Source organism: Amaranthus tricolor, chromosome 2 (assembly GCF_026212465.1).
Source record: "Amaranthus tricolor cultivar Red isolate AtriRed21 chromosome 2, ASM2621246v1, whole genome shotgun sequence".
Lineage (NCBI taxonomy): Eukaryota > Viridiplantae > Streptophyta > Magnoliopsida > Caryophyllales > Amaranthaceae > Amaranthus > Amaranthus tricolor.
The window spans coordinates 7,293,766-7,311,054 of NC_080048.1; the positions used below are offsets into that span (position 1 = coordinate 7,293,766).

The following is a 17,289-nucleotide window of genomic DNA, read 5'->3' on the forward strand; positions in this document are numbered from 1 at the left end:
AATAGTTCAAATTTGGATTTGATCCCTTAACCTTAGACTGCAAATATGTTACCACGCATTGAGCTATATTAATTTTTGTTACATTTATGCATTGTATATCATATTAGTAAGGAGCAAAGCCAAAATTACAAAGAATTGCATTTTCGGTAAGGAGGACCGGGCCTCCCCCGGCTCCCAAAGTGGCTTCGCCCATGTATACCGCCCCTTCACCAAGAAACATGCTTCCTTGACCAATAGTGTTGACCACCATGTTAAGAAAACTCTCATACAAGTCACATTTATTCTAGATATCCGGTCAAACCTTCTGACTATTATACCGATTATTAAACCCACTAATCATAAATAATTAATATTAAGAAAAATTATCTTAAATAATCTCACCTATTGCCTATTTGCTGAGAATAATCCTTACTATTGATTATTTATAAATAATTCAACCTACCCCTACCATATTTTAATTGACTATTGTAGGTACCTACCAATCGTTACACTTACATCTTCTTCCTCTTTCTTTTTCGTAGGTGTATTGCTACTCTTCTTTGATGTTAGGTATCTACTGTAGTCGGTCAAAATATAACAAGGAATATTGTCAACAAAAAAATATATAACTATTTTATTATTTAAAAAATAAATAATAATAACACTAAATAGACAATAAATAAGATCGTTCAAAATAAATATTTCATAAATATTAAGATGATATTTTTCGCTTTCATTTAAAAGTTGCTTTATGTGAAGATATTGATTTTATTGACATTGTTTTATGCATTTGGTATACGTTATATTCATATCCAGTAACTGAGCTGTAACTGTGAGTACACCACCCGCATGTGCAATAATTTCTGCTGCCAAAGAAAATACGAAAACAAAATGCCGACAATTTCTTTTTAACTTTTATTTCTTATAATTTTCTGTACGTTCCCATCTCCATTCTCCATTCTTCTCCTTCTTATTTCTTACACTTAACACTCCATCATTGGAGCTTCACTTGACTTCTCATTTAGTGAGAGAAACAATGGCTACAAAGAGAGAGAAGGATAGTTATGGGAATATGAGTTGATTTTTAAGAAATGCAGCTGGGTTTCTATTTCAATCTACAGCTGCTCATCTTTTAATCTTATTCTTCTTTACAAATTGGGTAAGTCATTCATTTTTAAATCTTGTTTGAATCGTCTTTAACAAATTCATTTTGGGATTTTTAGTTGTATTTTGAATCCTGATGTATTTCTTTCATCTTTTAGATTAATGGGTTCTTCTCTTTTGCTATTTTTTTCAATTTTTTTTGATTGAGGGTAGGTTAATGAAAAGGATGTGAGAATCGAAACTCAATAATAAGTGTGAAAGAAACCCATTATCCTCTTTTTCGAAATCTATTGTTTTTTCTTGTAGATTGTTCTTGTACATTGGTTTACTTGAACTGAATTTGAAGTTTTTGTTTTGAATTTAGAAGGTAAATAATTCAAGCATAATTAAGGTTGTTGATTATTCATAGCAATAATTCATCATGATCTTGTTTTAATAATGAAATGAAATGAATTCTATAACAAACATTGTCATGAACCAATTCAACTAAAAGGTTAAGCTAATGATTAACCCCCCAATATATGTTATACACTTTATGATGACCCATCTTTGGCGCAAAAACTGTGGATGCAACACAAGTCTTGTTCATACTCGGGGCTAATATTTCTATTTGAAAGGAGGGGTGGATGGGATTCGCACTCGGTGACCTAGGGTATGATACCATGTCAAAAATCCAATTCAATTGAAAGCTTAAATTAGTGGTTGACGTTTATGTCAAATGTATTGCTCTATTTGATTATTTGAAGACCTATTTACACCAATGTAATGGTTTGTTTTCATATTGCAGATTGTATATTTGGAAGAACTTGGAGGTGATAGTAGTTTATTTAGTAGTGGTTAGGAGGAATTGTTATTCTGGCCTGGGAAACTTACGTACATAACTGGTGTGGAAACCAGTCACTTGTGAGGTCCAAACCCGCGGCTTGGCTGTTTTTTGCAGTAGTCATGGCGACCTTGTTAAATTCCGAATCCAGGCGGTTGTATTCTTGGTGGTGGGACAGCCATGTTAGCCCCAAGAACTCTAAATGGCTTCAGGAGAATCTCACTGGTATTTCCTTACAAATGGCTTTTATTTCACTGTAGGTTTATCTATTTACTTTTATTGGGGGAAATTGATTACTACAGGTTTATATTTTGATGCATATACATACATTATAATACCCAAATGCCTTGAAGTGGCTCCCACCAAGGGTGGGGTTCGGGGGTATAATTTGATGCACATCAAAAGTGAAAGTTCTGTTGGTCATAACTGAATTAGATTTGTGTGCTTAATGAGTAGGTTTTTGTAAGAGTTTAGATTTAATAAATCTTGTTAATGGGGAAACGAAAATATTAACCGAGATTTGATTATTCATATGCAATGAATCATGTATTAATGTCTAGGTTCTATACTTTAACTTGGGGCGATTTGCCTATGAAATAATTTTGGTATGATGGAAAGACACCAAGCGTACACTGGACACCCCTCTACCATGATGCATATGCAACCTGAACAGTGTCACATGATTTGTTGGTCGCCTCGCGAATCGCGAATCGGAAAAAACGAATATAGTCAGTTTTAGGCTATTTTTGAACCATTTTGAGCGAATCGCGAATTTAGAAGGTGAACTAACTAGCTAATTATGTTTCAGTGAACTTGAATAAAGTCGCCACAATCCTTAAGAATACTTTTTGGAACACACTCACTTACCAAACCCAAGGGATCGATAAAGATGGCACTAGAATCTCACTTTGGGGAGGGTGGCGAGTAGCTAGCACAGTTAACGAGGTGAAGTGATTCATGAGATCAAAAACTCTTCTTTTCGGAAGGATTCTTAAAATTTCATCTTAATTAGCCTCTTTCCATGTCTCGCTGTATGTGTGTGTTGTGTGTATTGGTAATATATCTCAAGTTGTGGATGATAATTATGGAAGAATTTTGTCAAAGTTTACTATAAGTCTATAATTAATGTGTACTGCTCAGTAATAGTCTTGTATGTGTGAAAATTCTCACTGATTTGTTACCTAAACAAGACGCGTTGCATAATATAGTTTGTTCCTTTTGTTACACAGACATGGATGCTAGAGTAAAAGCAATGATCAAGCTCATTGAAGAGGATGCTGATTCATTTGCTCGGAGGGCTGAGATGTACTATAAAAAACGACCCGAGCTTATGAAACTGGTTGAAGAATTCTACAGAGCTTACCGTGCATTGGCGGAAAGATATAATCATGCCACTGGAGAGCTCCGCCATGCTCAACGAACAATGGCGCAAGCGTTTCCTGACCAACTGCCGTTTGGACTGGCTGATGATGCAGCGTCTGGTTCAGAGCCAGACACACCTGAAACACCGCATCTTATTCAATCCTTTTTTGACCCTGATCATCTTCAGGGGCAATCCACCTCTGGTTCACAAGGTAGCGGATTCAGCAGGAAGGGTTTGAAGCAGCTTAATCATATGTTTCATTCCGTAGATGTTGGGGTTAAAGAGTCAAGTTCTGCAGATAGTAGGTCTGAAGGGGGCAAACACTTGTTTGATAGTCCGAAGGGGGAGAGAAATTCAGGTGGATTTTTGACTCAGTTATCAAAGGAGAATCAGAAGTTAAAGAGTCAGGTTCTTACTGAATCGGAGCGAGCCAGTAGAGCCGAAAATGAACTACAAACCCTGAAGAGGGCCCTTGCTGAGCTAGAAGCTAAAAGAGACGCCATTTTTCTGCAATACGAGCAGACTCTGCATAACCTTTCTAATCTAGAAAAAGATCTCAGTCTTGCCCAAAAGGACTCTAAAGATCTCGATGGGCAAGTGCGTGAAGCGAAAACTGAAATTCTAACTTTGAAAGAAGCCCTCACAAAACTGGAAGCTGAAAGAGATGCAAGTCTTTTACAATCCCGACAAACATCGGAGAAATTAGCCGCTGTTGAAAAGTCTCTCTGCCAAGCTTTTGATGATTCTACGAGATTCAACGAGCGTGCTGTTCATGCAGAGTGTGAATCCCAAAAATTCAAGCAAGAAATTGCTAGATTACTGGATGAAAAAGAAGCTGTTGAGCTATTATACAAAGAGTGCTTAGAAAAGATGGGTGCTTTAGAGAAAGAACTTGCACAACTTGAAGAGAGCTTGAAAAGGCTCAGTGTGCAGTCGGAAAATTCCGAGAGGGAAGTGAAAATGTTGAAGGAAGAAATCAAAAGAGTAAATGAAGAAAGAGATGCTCTGGCTTCCTGTTATAAGCAGAGCTTGGAGATAATTTCTAAACTGCAGCTCGAGTTGAGTGAAGTTCAGGCAGATAATATCCGCCTTAACTCCGAGATCTTGTTGGGCGCTACTAAACTGAAGAGTGCTGAGGAGAAGTGTGATATGTTGGACAAAACAAATGAATGTTTACAGTCAGAAGCCGAAAAATTGGTGCGGAAAATAGCCGCAGCAGACCAGGAACTTTCACAAAAGCAGGCTGAGCTCGAAAAGCTAACTGCCAGTTTACAAGAGGAACACTCTCGGTTTGTTCAAGCAGAAGCGACTCTCCATACTCTTCAGGATGAGCACTTTCAATCTCGAGAGCAGCAGAAAGCACTCACATTGGAACTCAGAAATGGGCTCCAAATCATTAAAGACTTGGAGATAAGCAAACAAGATCTAGAAGCAAATGTTTGTCAATTGAAGGACCAAAATCAGAACCTGAATGATTTAAATCATTCCATTACTAATTCACAAAAGAACGTTGAAGCCGAGATTTTGAGACTAAAGGAGATCAGAGATAAACTTGAAGCTGAGGTTAAACGTCAAGCAGAGCAAAGCGACGCTCTTGAGCTGCAGGTTCACAATTTGGAAGAAGAAATTGAGGGCTTATACAAGAGATACCGGGCTCTCATACTGCAAGTGGAGGCTGTTGGTCTAGATCCGGAATGCTTTTCATCGGCAGTCAAGGGCTTACAAGATGAGAATTCGAGGCTTAAAGAGATATCTGTGCAGGACAGAGATGACAGAGAAATTCTAGTCAAAAAGTTGCAAGCCATGGAAGAGATCCTCAGAAAGAATGAAAATTTGGAAACCTCGTTGTTGAATGTGAATGCCGAGCTGCACAATTCACAGAAGAATGCCCAGGTTTTGCAAGAATCTTGCAATGGTTTGATTGAAGAGAAGTCTTCCCTTGTTTCGGAGAAAGCTGCCTTGCTATCCCAGCTAGAAGCAATCACTAAAACTATGCAGAGTGTCATAGAGAAGAATAATTTGCTGCATGATTCCCTCTCTGGTGCGAATGCTGAACTAGAAGGTTTGCGAGCTAAATCGAAAGGGCTGGAGGAGTTCTGTCAGCTACTCACTAGTGAAAGATCTAATCTTCTGACTGAGAGAAGTAGCCTGGTTTCTCGGTTGGAGATCGTGGAGCAGAAGCTAGAGAAGCTGGAAACTAGATTCACAAACTTGGAAGACAAGTATGTGGGTCTCGAAAAGGAGAAGCAAGTGACTCTTAGCCAGGTTAATGAGCTACAGGTTTCCCTCAATGTGGAAAAGCAAGAACGTGCGGGTCTTGTGCTGGCCAGTGAAGCTAGATTATCAGCAATGGAGGGCCACATCCATGACCTTCAAGAAGAAAACAAGTACCGAAAGAAGGAATTCGAGGAACAGCTAGAGAAAGCTGTCAATGCTCAGGTTGAGATTTTCGTCTTGCAGAAATTTGTTCAAGACATGGAAGACAAAAACTATTCTCTTTTGATCGATTGTCAGAGACACGTTGAAGATGCTAAATATTCCGATAAGCTGATCACGGAATTAGAGAATGAGAATATGATTCAAGAAGTGGAAGCTGAGATCTTGTTGGAAAAGATTGACACACTAAGGAAAGGAATTCATCATGTTTTAAAAGCCTTGGAGATTAAACATGGCAGTGATGCTGAAGCCGAGCAGAATTTTATTCCATATATACTTGCTAATGTTAGAAACTATAAACACTCTTTGTCTGAAATTAAAGATGAGAATCAGAAAATTTTAGTTGAGAAATCCATTCTGACAACAATAATCGGGCAACTTCATATTGAATGCGCGGAGCTGTCTTCTAGGAAGATTGCCGTTGAGCAGCAATCTCTAACATTGGCACAAAAACTTGCAACTGTTGAAGACGAGAAACAACAGCTTCTTGAAAGGAGCAAGCAGTTGAGCATGGAAGTGGATGAAAGAGAGAGAAGGGCACAAGCTTTGGATATGAAAGCGAAGAATCTGCATTTAAAGCAAACACAGTTACAGGGTGCCTATGTTACACTTCAGGAGAAAAATCTCAACTTTTTCGAAGAGAACCGGTCTCTGCAGCAGGAATTATTGCATATTAAGAAGGAAAAGAACATTCTAGAAGAGGAGAGTGATGATATCCTTGTTGAGGCTCTAGCTTCCGGCTATCAATCTATAATCTTGAAAAGCTATGGAACAGAGAAATCCTGTGAATTGGGTATACTTTTTCATGAAATAAAGTCTCTTGGAAAAGCTTACAGAAATCTTGAAAATGAATCTAGAGATTTGGAAGAAGAGTTGATAATGAAGGAAATGGAGAATTTGACTCTGAAGGCATCAATGGAAGACTTGGAAGATATGCAACATGAACTTAGTGCTCGTAACGATCAACTGAGGCGTGAAGTTTCCGAGGGAAAGGAGTTGCTGCAGCAAAAGGATAAAGAAATTTCTGATGTGGAGCAAAAGATTATAGCTGCGAAGGATGAAAACCGAGAATTGTGCAATACTGTTCAGTTCCTTCAAAAGAATTTTGAAAATTTGGAAGGCATGAAGGCAGTTTTAGAGCAAGAGATGGTCGAACTATCCGAAAACAATTACTATCAAGAGAAAGAAATTGTACATCTTCGAGATGCTAATGGAAACTTAGAGTCTGAAGTAGGCAAATTACATGAAGAAATAGAAGAATATAAGATCCGAGAAGTGATTTTGACTTCAGAGCTTCATGAAAGGAGTAGTGAATTTGAACTTTGGGAGGCTGAAGCAGCTTCCTTCTATTTTGATCTGCAGATTTCTTCTGTACGTGAAGTTTTATTCGAAAATAAAGTCCATGATCTTAGCAACTTGTGCGAGAGTCTTGAGCATGTGGGCATTCGAAGAAGCATGGAGATTGAGAATATGAAACAGAAAGTCACTTCCTTGGAAAGTGAAGCTGAGGCTCTCAGATCCCAGCTCACGACGTGCTTACCAGTTATAGAATCTCTCAAGAATAATATATCAATGCTCGAGAGAAATCCAGTCTTGCAGGCAAAGCTACATGCTACTTCCACTGCAGTAAAGCAGGTGACTACTTATTTCCATTCTAATTCATTTTATATTGGTTTTTGTTCAATGAAAGACATCTGATGGACCTAGCTTGATGCTAACATATCTTTTAGCACATTTTGATGAAATGGCAACTGGTGTGTCTTATAGGGTTGGGCAAAACTATGTGATCGGAAAATTTGAAATTCATATTGTTATCCGATTCGAAATTCAAGTTAAGATCAAATATCCAGTCCCAAAATTCGGATATCAAATTTTTGAAATTCGAGTATTGGATATCCGTACATTTTATATAGATTCGGATATTTGATGTTCATAAGTATGAAATTATATTTTAAAAACTTATATTGACCCAACTATGATGTCATTGGATATTTCAGATATCCGATTTGAACCCAAGATATCCTATCAGAATATCTTCTAATATTTGGAGTGGATCGGATACGAATATTGAAGATGGCATTTATTGGATATCAAATATCCGAATTTGCTCACCCTTACTCTCTTGAAGCTTATGCTTGAGAGTAGTGCATAGCATAAGATAGAATATACCTTTAGACCTTTCTCAGTATTGACTCTATTGAGCAGTCACATGATTCAAAATCTCCACGTGAAATATGGTCATTTTTGGGCTGTTTTGCGTCATTTTAAGCGAATCGCTAATTCAAAGGCGAGTTATGTTGCAGTGGTGCTTAGTATATTCATTTTTGGTAGTTGGATTTGTGTAATTGTGGTTCTTTAACCGTGGTTTATCAAGAATGAACTCCTTTTTCCATGTTAGATTGTATATGTTGGTTGTCCAGGGTTGCAATGCAAATTTAAATTTAATTCAGTACTAGATGAGTTTATTGCTATTGTCAAACTCCCTCTACCCCTTGAGTTTGTCCCCTTCCTAATTACGTTAAATGTTGGTAACAAGTAGTGGTTCTTTATATTGGGTATCTATGAACTTTTCGATTTGCTTGAGTATTACCGACATACCCCTCTGTCTGCTCAAGTTAGCCCTATATCCATAAGGTTACTTTTAAGTTGGCAATGGTAATGGATACTGGGTACAGAGAGAGAAAAGAGTCATTCCCTCCATTTTAGGCATTGGTGAAACACATTGGGACAACCCAAAATGGCATTTGGCGAACTCAGGGGACCGAGAGAGTATTATTGGTGCACTTGGTTGATCATTTGTTCATATTTATACTTTTTGTTCACTGTAGCAAGTTGGTGAAATTTTCTATAGGATATTAATTTTGGTATTCGTGCAGGAAAATTTGGAGCAAACATCGACAAACGTTTCTGAGTTGCGAAAACTGCAGGATAGAGTCAAGGTGATAGAAGATGTATTGCAAAAAGAGAAGGAAATGGTGGCCAAACAAGAACAATCAATTGCCAATATCAGGCTTGATGCTGCGCTCAAAGAAATTGAAGAGCTGAAAACGAGAATTTACGGTCATCACTATTATCAAGAGGAGCATCGGTACAGCGGCCGAATATCTGAATCTGAAACTCCGGAAGTAGTAAGTGGGGCAGAGATGAAGGATATACCCCTCGACCAAGCTTCAGGCCGATCATTCCGGGGCACGAGCCAGAGAGGCAGTGCAACGTCTGATGATCAGATGCTTGAGCTGTGGGAAGCAGCAGAGCAGGATAGCTCTTGCCTTGATCAATCGATAAGTGAGGTGCAAGAACATGGAACAAATACCATCGAGGATGAAATTTCAGACCAAACTAGTTTAAACAACCCAACTCCGGAATCATTCTTTGAGAAGGAGTTGGGAGTGGATAGGCTAGAATTGTCGAGTAGAAGCACTCGGTCTCACAAAAACGGAACGAAGAAAACCGTGTTGGAGAGACTCACTTCCGATGCACAAAAGTTGATAACCTTGCAGGTTTCAATTCAAGAGCTGAAGAGAAAAATGGAGCCGGAAAAGAGGAGGAAAAAAGGCAAAGATGTCGAGTACGACACTTTTAGGGGACAATTACATGATGCAGAGAACTCCCTAGTCGAATTAATGGATATCAATGCTGAATTGATCAGAACCATCGAGGAGAGCCACATGCCGTCAGCAATGAGACCCGATGGATTGTCAGATGAGGCTGAGAGTACAAGGCAGAAGCGGGTTTTAGAGCAAGTACGTAAAGAGGCCGACAAGATTGGAGTACTGGAGCTTGAGATGCAGAAAATGAAATATATTTTCCTGAGGCTGAACAATAACAAGAGTAAAGGCAAGAAAGGCAAAGACGATAGTTCGAGAAGCAGTGCAGCTGTTGTATTGCGGGAGTTTTTCTACAGTCGAGTACGCAAGAGTAAAAAGCAGAAGAAGCCCCGTTTTTGCGGCTGTTTGAGACCTACGGCTACTAAAAACTGAGGTAACTCGAGGAACTGTTGTATCGGGTTGAACGTAGCATTTGTAACGGTAGAAGTGTACTTTGCAGGGTCTTGTTTTTCATGGGTGCTCTGTAGTTTTTAGGCTTTATAGTGTCCAGAAGCATGCTAATCTAATTAAATTAGATAATGCTCTGATTTCTAGTAGATTATTCAGTCAATGTGGTCTTAATCTTTTAGCAATATGAACTTGTGATGTGTAACAATTATGTTTCTACTATGTTCCCCACTGATTGTGCAGAACTGAAGCTTGAATTACCTCTAAACATAAATATCAATGCTTGGATGCTCTATAAGACTACATCTAGAGGTGTTCAAAACAAACCTAATGACCATATATTTACCCAACCTTGAAACTGAATTCGACTTCAAAATGAATTTAAAATATTGTAAAAGTCAATGTGGGCTCAAGACCCGATTTTTAACCAACTCGAAACACTTGACCCAAAGTTAATTTGATGACCCGAAGTTAATCTGATGACCCGAATGAACACCTCTAAGTCTACTGATTTTTTGTCTAAGAATCATGGCCCGATATAATGGTTAAAGACCTTCTCTTCACACTGTGTCAAGGGTTTGGGATTAATTCCCCCTTTCCTTTTATCTATAGGGATTCTTCAGACTTATTGCGATAAAAAAACTAATTTTTTTTAAAAAAATTATGTTTTATTTGCATGTTTCTCACTTATTTATCAGTATTCAGTTTGTTCCAGTAAATTTGCTAGATAATCATTGTGTGTCAAGAGTGACAAGCAAGAAAGTCGTCTATCTTACTTTCTCTTTTCAACTCTAATTTTCCATGTCATTTTTGGGGCTACTATCAACCAAAACTTTTAGTTGATGGTGAGCCTTTAACTTTTTTTATTCTAGTTCGATTTTCTTTTATGTTTGGAATCGTCATCACTCCATTAGAGAGTTATTCTACCTATTTAATGGGTTTATTCTATCCATTTATTGAAATTTTAAATCTCTCCAGATGAGAATTTAGAGTCGTGATGATTCAACTCTATTTGAAAACTACGTCACATTAAAAGACTCTCGCATTGAAAGTTATATCAAAAAACGATGTATAATAGGCTTTGCAAACGTATATCATGTACAAAAATTTTGGCTTCATTGATCAGGATTGTTATCTGGTCTCAAATTTTATGAATTTGTTTGTTATTTATTTTAGGAAAAATTATCTAAAATAATTTAACTTTTTTATTATTTTTTTATAATAATTTCACCTATTGATTAAACATAAATAATCCCAACTTTATGGGGTATTTGCTGTTGAACATTTAGAGTACATAGACCTAAATTTATATATACTATATGCTTAGTATAGTAATGGGACTAAAATATATAGAGGGAAATTCCACATGATAGCATCCAGTTTTCATGATACTAGTGGTAGCATTTTTTTAAGAAAATTCCACATGGTAGCATCTAGTTTATGCACAAACTAATTGTCATAGAATTTTCCGTTAAGTTCTCGTTAAATTCCGTTTAATTCATCATTTTGTAAGTTTTTTCCACATGGTAGCATTCAGCTTTTTTTAATTCACATTTTTAACGTTTAATTTCACCAATTTAATGTTTAATTCACCGTTTAATTTATTAACGCCCATAAATATTGTAATAATTTTGTTTTTCATTCAAATTGTTGGCATTATAAAGTTCAAAAGGTAAGTAGCCAAGCACTAATACTAAAACATATTTACTTCAAGCAAAATTAGAGATAATTCTAATAATAATAAAATGATGCACAAGTGGATACAACAAAAGGCTAAGGTTTTGTTAGGAGGTTATAAACACTGGTTCCCCATCGTCACCATCAACACCAAATCCTACTTGCCATCTTCCTGTTTGTTAACGGCGTTAATCATTAACTTTTTGTAATATTGGTTTATACTTTTTTTTCATAAATTGTAAAGAAAAAGTTAAATAAATAGGTAACTTTTTTGTAGCAAATCTTTTTTAGCAGGAAAATACTTGCTTTTATTATTAGAATTATCTCTAATTTTGCTTGAAGTAAATATGTATTAATATTAGTGTTTGGCTACTTACCTTTTGAACTTTATAATGCCAACAATTTAAATGAAAAAAAAATTATTACAACATTTATGGGCGTTAATGAATTAAACGGTGAATTAAACGGTGAATTAAACATTAAATTGGTGAATTAAATGCTAAAATCGTGAATTAAACAAAAACTGGATGCTACCATGTGGAAAAAACTTACAAAATGATGAATTAAACAGAATTTAACAAGAATGTAACGGAAAATGCTGCGGCAATTAGTTTGTGCATAAACCGGATGCTACCATGTGGAATTTTCTTAAAAACGTGCTACCACTGGCATTTCATGAAAACTGGATGCTACCATATGGAATTTCCCATAAATATATTATAAGTCCAATTAAATGCCTCAAAGAATTTGATGAACGATTACTTTGATTCATGAGTTTTGTTTGATGAATCATTACTTTGATTCATAAGCGTAAGCTTTGTTTGGTAAAATATTACTTTCATTTATAAGCTTTGCTTGGTGAAACATTTTTGTTTCAAAAGGAGGTATTGTTTGATGCATAGTTCTTTAAATGAAAGTTGCATGCTAAAGGACAATCCATCTCATCTTCATATCATTTCTTATTTCTCTCTTAAGAATACTCACATTCTTGTTCTTCCTTTCATGAGATAATATTGAGAGAGTAATTAACAATCAATATCATCAAAGTTCTTAATTCACCACAACACTTGTATTTATTATTGCAATTTCCTTGTGCTAGGATTTTGTTGTGTAGATTGTATCTCATTGTGAATTTCGTTTTATCATCCCAAACACCTTTGTGGGAGAAATATCACAATAGGAAAGTGCATGAACGCCTTCTACTCATATCAAGTTTCCAAGCGACTTCTTTGATTGTCGCAACCATATCTTCATCGTCTCCTTGGTGATTCAACAAGAGTTCAAAGCCATATACAAAGGATTACAAATAGTGTGGATTTGTCTTGTAACACATATTTTTAATACATCATTATTGTAATATTTGCCATAGTAAAATCGGGTAATCGGATAACTTGTTGTAGTACGTAAGTTACCCAAAAATTAAACTAAAAAATTAATGTAAAATTAGAGAAAAAATTTGAAAATTTACATAAAAAATTCTAAATAATAAAAAATTTAGAATTTTTTTTACATTTTTTTCGCTATTTTATTTTAATTTTTTTTATAAAAAAAACTTGCTGTATATAACAAGTCACCCGGTTATCGGTTTTACTCTAAGCAAATACCTCCAAAAGTTTGGATTATTCATAGTTAATCAATAGGTGGGATTATTGTAGGAAAATCATAAAAATGTTGGATTATTTTAGAAAAACTCTATAATAAATGAATTAATTTTAATTTTAATTTTAAAAAAGAGTGACAAACAAAAAAGACTTAGATTTTCATTATTGACAAAGATAATCAAAACTATATTTCCCACTAATAAGATGGTATACAAAGAAGTGTTTTAAAATTTATGAGACAAATAATTTATTATGCATATTTGTCTATTAATTTTTTGATACTTTATTTGTATTTTAATTAGTATGTGCTTTTGCAAAATAATCCATTCAAGTAATTAAAAAATTGATATTATTGAAGTTTTTTTTTTTTTTTTTTTTTGTAATTTTAGTTAAATTTTAATTTTCAAAGTTTTTCATAGTCCTTTTGTTTTATTGTTTATTAGTTGAACAATTAAATAAATGAGTCATTTGCTTATAAATTTTTGAGGTCTATTTTTATTTTAATTATAACATATTATTTTCAAATATAAATGATCAACTAAATAAACCAATATTATATATTTTTAATAAATTAAAAAAGATTTCAATTTTCATATATGGTACAGGTTAGGGGGCTAACTATCTAATACTCCTATATGTAGATGGTTGTTGTCTCATATATTAGTGGCTCCCATAATTGTTATTTTTGTTGTCTTTATAACTTTGTAATATTTTTAAGTAGTGTTTTTATTACTTTTTTAAAAAAAAATTCACACATTATAATTTTATTTTTTTTTTCACTTTTAATCTTATCCACACAATTTAATAAAATCTACATTTTTTTATAATTGTATCATTATGTATTTTTTGCAATATCTTAAAAGGAAGGGATTAATGTTTAACCAATTGGGATTATCCAAAGGTTTTCAACTATATAATTAAGCTTTTCAACTACCTAATTATACTTGAACATAATTGCTATATTTTATTTCTAGTATGTCCCCTACATTTTATTTTTGGCCACTTTATCTACACTTTTAAATTATATTTACCCACTTTATTTGTTTTATTAATTTTCTTAAATTTTAAAAAAATTATCCTGAATAATCTCACATATTACTCATATGTTGTGAATAATTCATACTATTGACTATTTATAAATATCAAACCTTAATATATTTTTGCTAACAGCACCCTTGCTACGTTTCAACCAGTTACTGTAGCTACCTATTGGCCATTAAATTTACTTCTTTTTCCTCCTTGTGCTTTTTCGTTGGTCTATCCCTATTCCTCTTTGGTGATATATACCTACAGACTACAATAACAATTTAAAATGTGTTAATGGGTACTGTCATAAAAAATATATAAAAATTAGACTATTTAATTAAAAATAATTAATAGTATGGATTCTTTATAGTAAATCCACAATAAATATATTATTCAGAATGATTTTTGCTGATATTGGAAATGCTTGGGAACAGATGTTGAGAATGCGTGTATTTGGTGAGAAATGGCTGCTGAAGGTTCTCTATCTGAGGCGAAATACTGCCTACCAAAATATTCAACACGCCAATGATGATATATTAAGAATAAGTTTATTTTCAACCATGCATGCCAGCCATTTTCTTATTTTTTTAATTCAACCATGCATTTTGGTTACTAGACCAAAATAAACACAAAACAACATTATTTTTTTTATTTTATTTCTGTTAATTTTTAATTAAAAACTAATTAATTTTTAAATATGTTGATTAATTTATAGGAGCCAACAACTATTCATTCACATTACCTAAATATATATATATATAAGGACCCAACAACTAAATATTACTTTTCTCAAACTTTTTATTTACTAGAATTAATTTGACTTAGTCTTTTACAACTTTTCACATAATCAATTTTGTTTAATTTTGCTTATTTGAATCAATTTATAAGTTCAATTCATCCTATTCTCTCTTCATTCCTTTTTATTTATTCATTTAGAACTTTTCACTTTAATAAAGAATTAAACAATAATATTTTTGAGGTATATATTGAAGAAAAACATATATACCTCAAAAATAATGTTAGATTCATTTTAATGTATTTTTTTTATTATATAATTTATATATTTTTTTTATTCATAAGAGATGTTAATGCTTAAAATTTTATTTTGAAAATGTGTAATAAGTAGAATCAAACGAAAAGGAACATAAGGATTAATGTTATTTTTACTCTCAAAATTTCAATACTCAATTTAATTTGGTCCCATTCAATGTTGATGGCATAAGAAGATATTAACATACTCTCTCCGTCTGTTCCAATTCAATTGCTCGGAATGATATTTTGTTTCTTTTTATGATTAGATTTTTTGGGTATAATTAGTTTGGAATATTAATTTGATAACAAATCAAAAAAATTTTATTTTACATTTTGACAATATTACCTTTTATATATATATATATATATATATATATATATATATATATATATATATATATATATATATATATATATATATATATATATATATATATATATATATATATGTTTTAGATCACGTGAAAACCAATTAAAGTGGTGAAAACTAAAAACTAGTGTACATAAAGCTTAAATAGTGTACAGATTTCAATGGCATTTTTGTAATTATTGGATATTTTTAAAAAGGCGTACATAAATGCTTAAAAAGTGTACATATTCAGATGACATTTCTATAAATATTATGAACTTTTTCCTTTACAAAAATATGTACACCCTATAAGATACTATGTACACCTGTTGCCACAATATATATATGTCAGTCTGGTTTTCAGTTTTCACCACTTTAGTTGTTTTTACGTTATCATGCTCCTATAATATATATAGAAAAAGAGATATCATGCTCATGCATATACCAACAAAACATTACTTGTTGACATAAATGATAAATTCTAGGAGTGCAAAGGATTAAGTCCATTTACATAAGACAGGTTGGTTAACGAATAATTACCCTTGTAGATTGGTAGAGTCCCCGCTGATGTATCTTATATTAACAATATGTACTACAATATATTATTCGATCCCTTTTAATTTTTTTAATTTTGAACTTTACGTTTATTATTAATTTACCCTAAGAAGAATTGACATCAAATAACATTATCTTAAAAAAAAGTTTAAAAATAAGTCTGAATTAGTGACTGGTTGATTAAATATGTCTCAATGTTTTAACTAAAAAGTATTATGGTTATGTTAAAAAATATTAGTTAGATGAATAAAGTTAATTATGTCTAAAATTTATGGGAAAATTTTCAAGTAACGGAGTGAATATACTCTTAACAATGACTAATTAAAGAAGCTTCCTTTTTCCAATGAATGGTTAGTTGAGTATATTTTTGTTATCTAGAAGCAAAGTGTCATTGATGGAAGACAATCTTCCTAGAGGAGTATATTTTTGCTCATTACTTATCATTTGTGGTAGGTTTGACTAATCATAATTTTTCTTTAAAATAATGCAAGTTCTTTCTTCCTTTTTAGTCTTTTAAGGGCTAAATTTTAACCAAATACTCTTATCTTAATGGTAAAGTATGGAATACTACATCCCTATTCCTATCGTGACTTCTTCAACTATTTATAAATAAGATTTAACGATTTGATGATTAATTAATAAAGAATAAGTTAAAATATACTTTCTCATGTTCCATATTACTTGTACCAAACTAAATTTTGCACTATTTATTATTCTATGGTAATTTACATATTTCGACTATTATACGAAAAACACATAGTTATTTAAATATAGTCATATGAGATCTTGTTTTATTCATCTTGTCACATTTTTTCATAATATCAAATTTTTATAACGTTTTAGTTATGTATAACTCTAAATATAAAAGATCCGACAAACACATTAGATTGCGTAAAAATGTATTTAGTGCAAGTATTTTAAAACGAATGAAATTATGTGAGTTCTTAGGAGAATTGATCTTTGATCTAACAATATCAATGTTTTCTTTTTTTTTTACTTTAAATAAATAATTGATCACGATATAAAATGTATACCTTGAAACTTGGAGGTTTGAACAAACATACAAGAATGCAAATACTAATATATAGAACATAAGTCCTCAAATTGACACTATGTACGCAATTTATGAGACTCGATAATATTATATGCCCCTACATCCTAATAATTTGTTACAATTCTCATTTTTATTAGTTTCTCTATTAAGCTAAATTTTCATTTTATGAAAGTTGTCTTTTTTATTTTATTCAAGATCATCCACATACTTCATAAAATTTTTTAAAAAGTCCATACAATTTCTTTAATGTTATTCTACCCACAATAGAAAAATGTATGTCACCTTGATAATAGGA

At 33.1% G+C, this 17,289-nt stretch overlaps 1 protein-coding gene across 1 annotated transcript; it reads left to right on the forward strand.

Annotated features, from left to right (window-relative positions):
- Positions 1–804: 804 nt before the first annotated feature.
- On the forward strand, positions 805–9,968 carry LOC130803885 (protein NETWORKED 1A-like). The gene is made up of 4 exons (XM_057668117.1): positions 805–1,138; positions 1,871–2,131; positions 3,136–7,340; positions 8,582–9,968. The coding sequence occupies exons 2-4, from the start codon at positions 2,029–2,031 to the stop codon at positions 9,683–9,685; spliced, it is 5,412 nt and encodes a 1,803-aa protein (XP_057524100.1). The 5' UTR covers positions 805–1,138; positions 1,871–2,028; the 3' UTR covers positions 9,686–9,968.
- Positions 9,969–17,289: the final 7,321 nt, after the last annotated feature.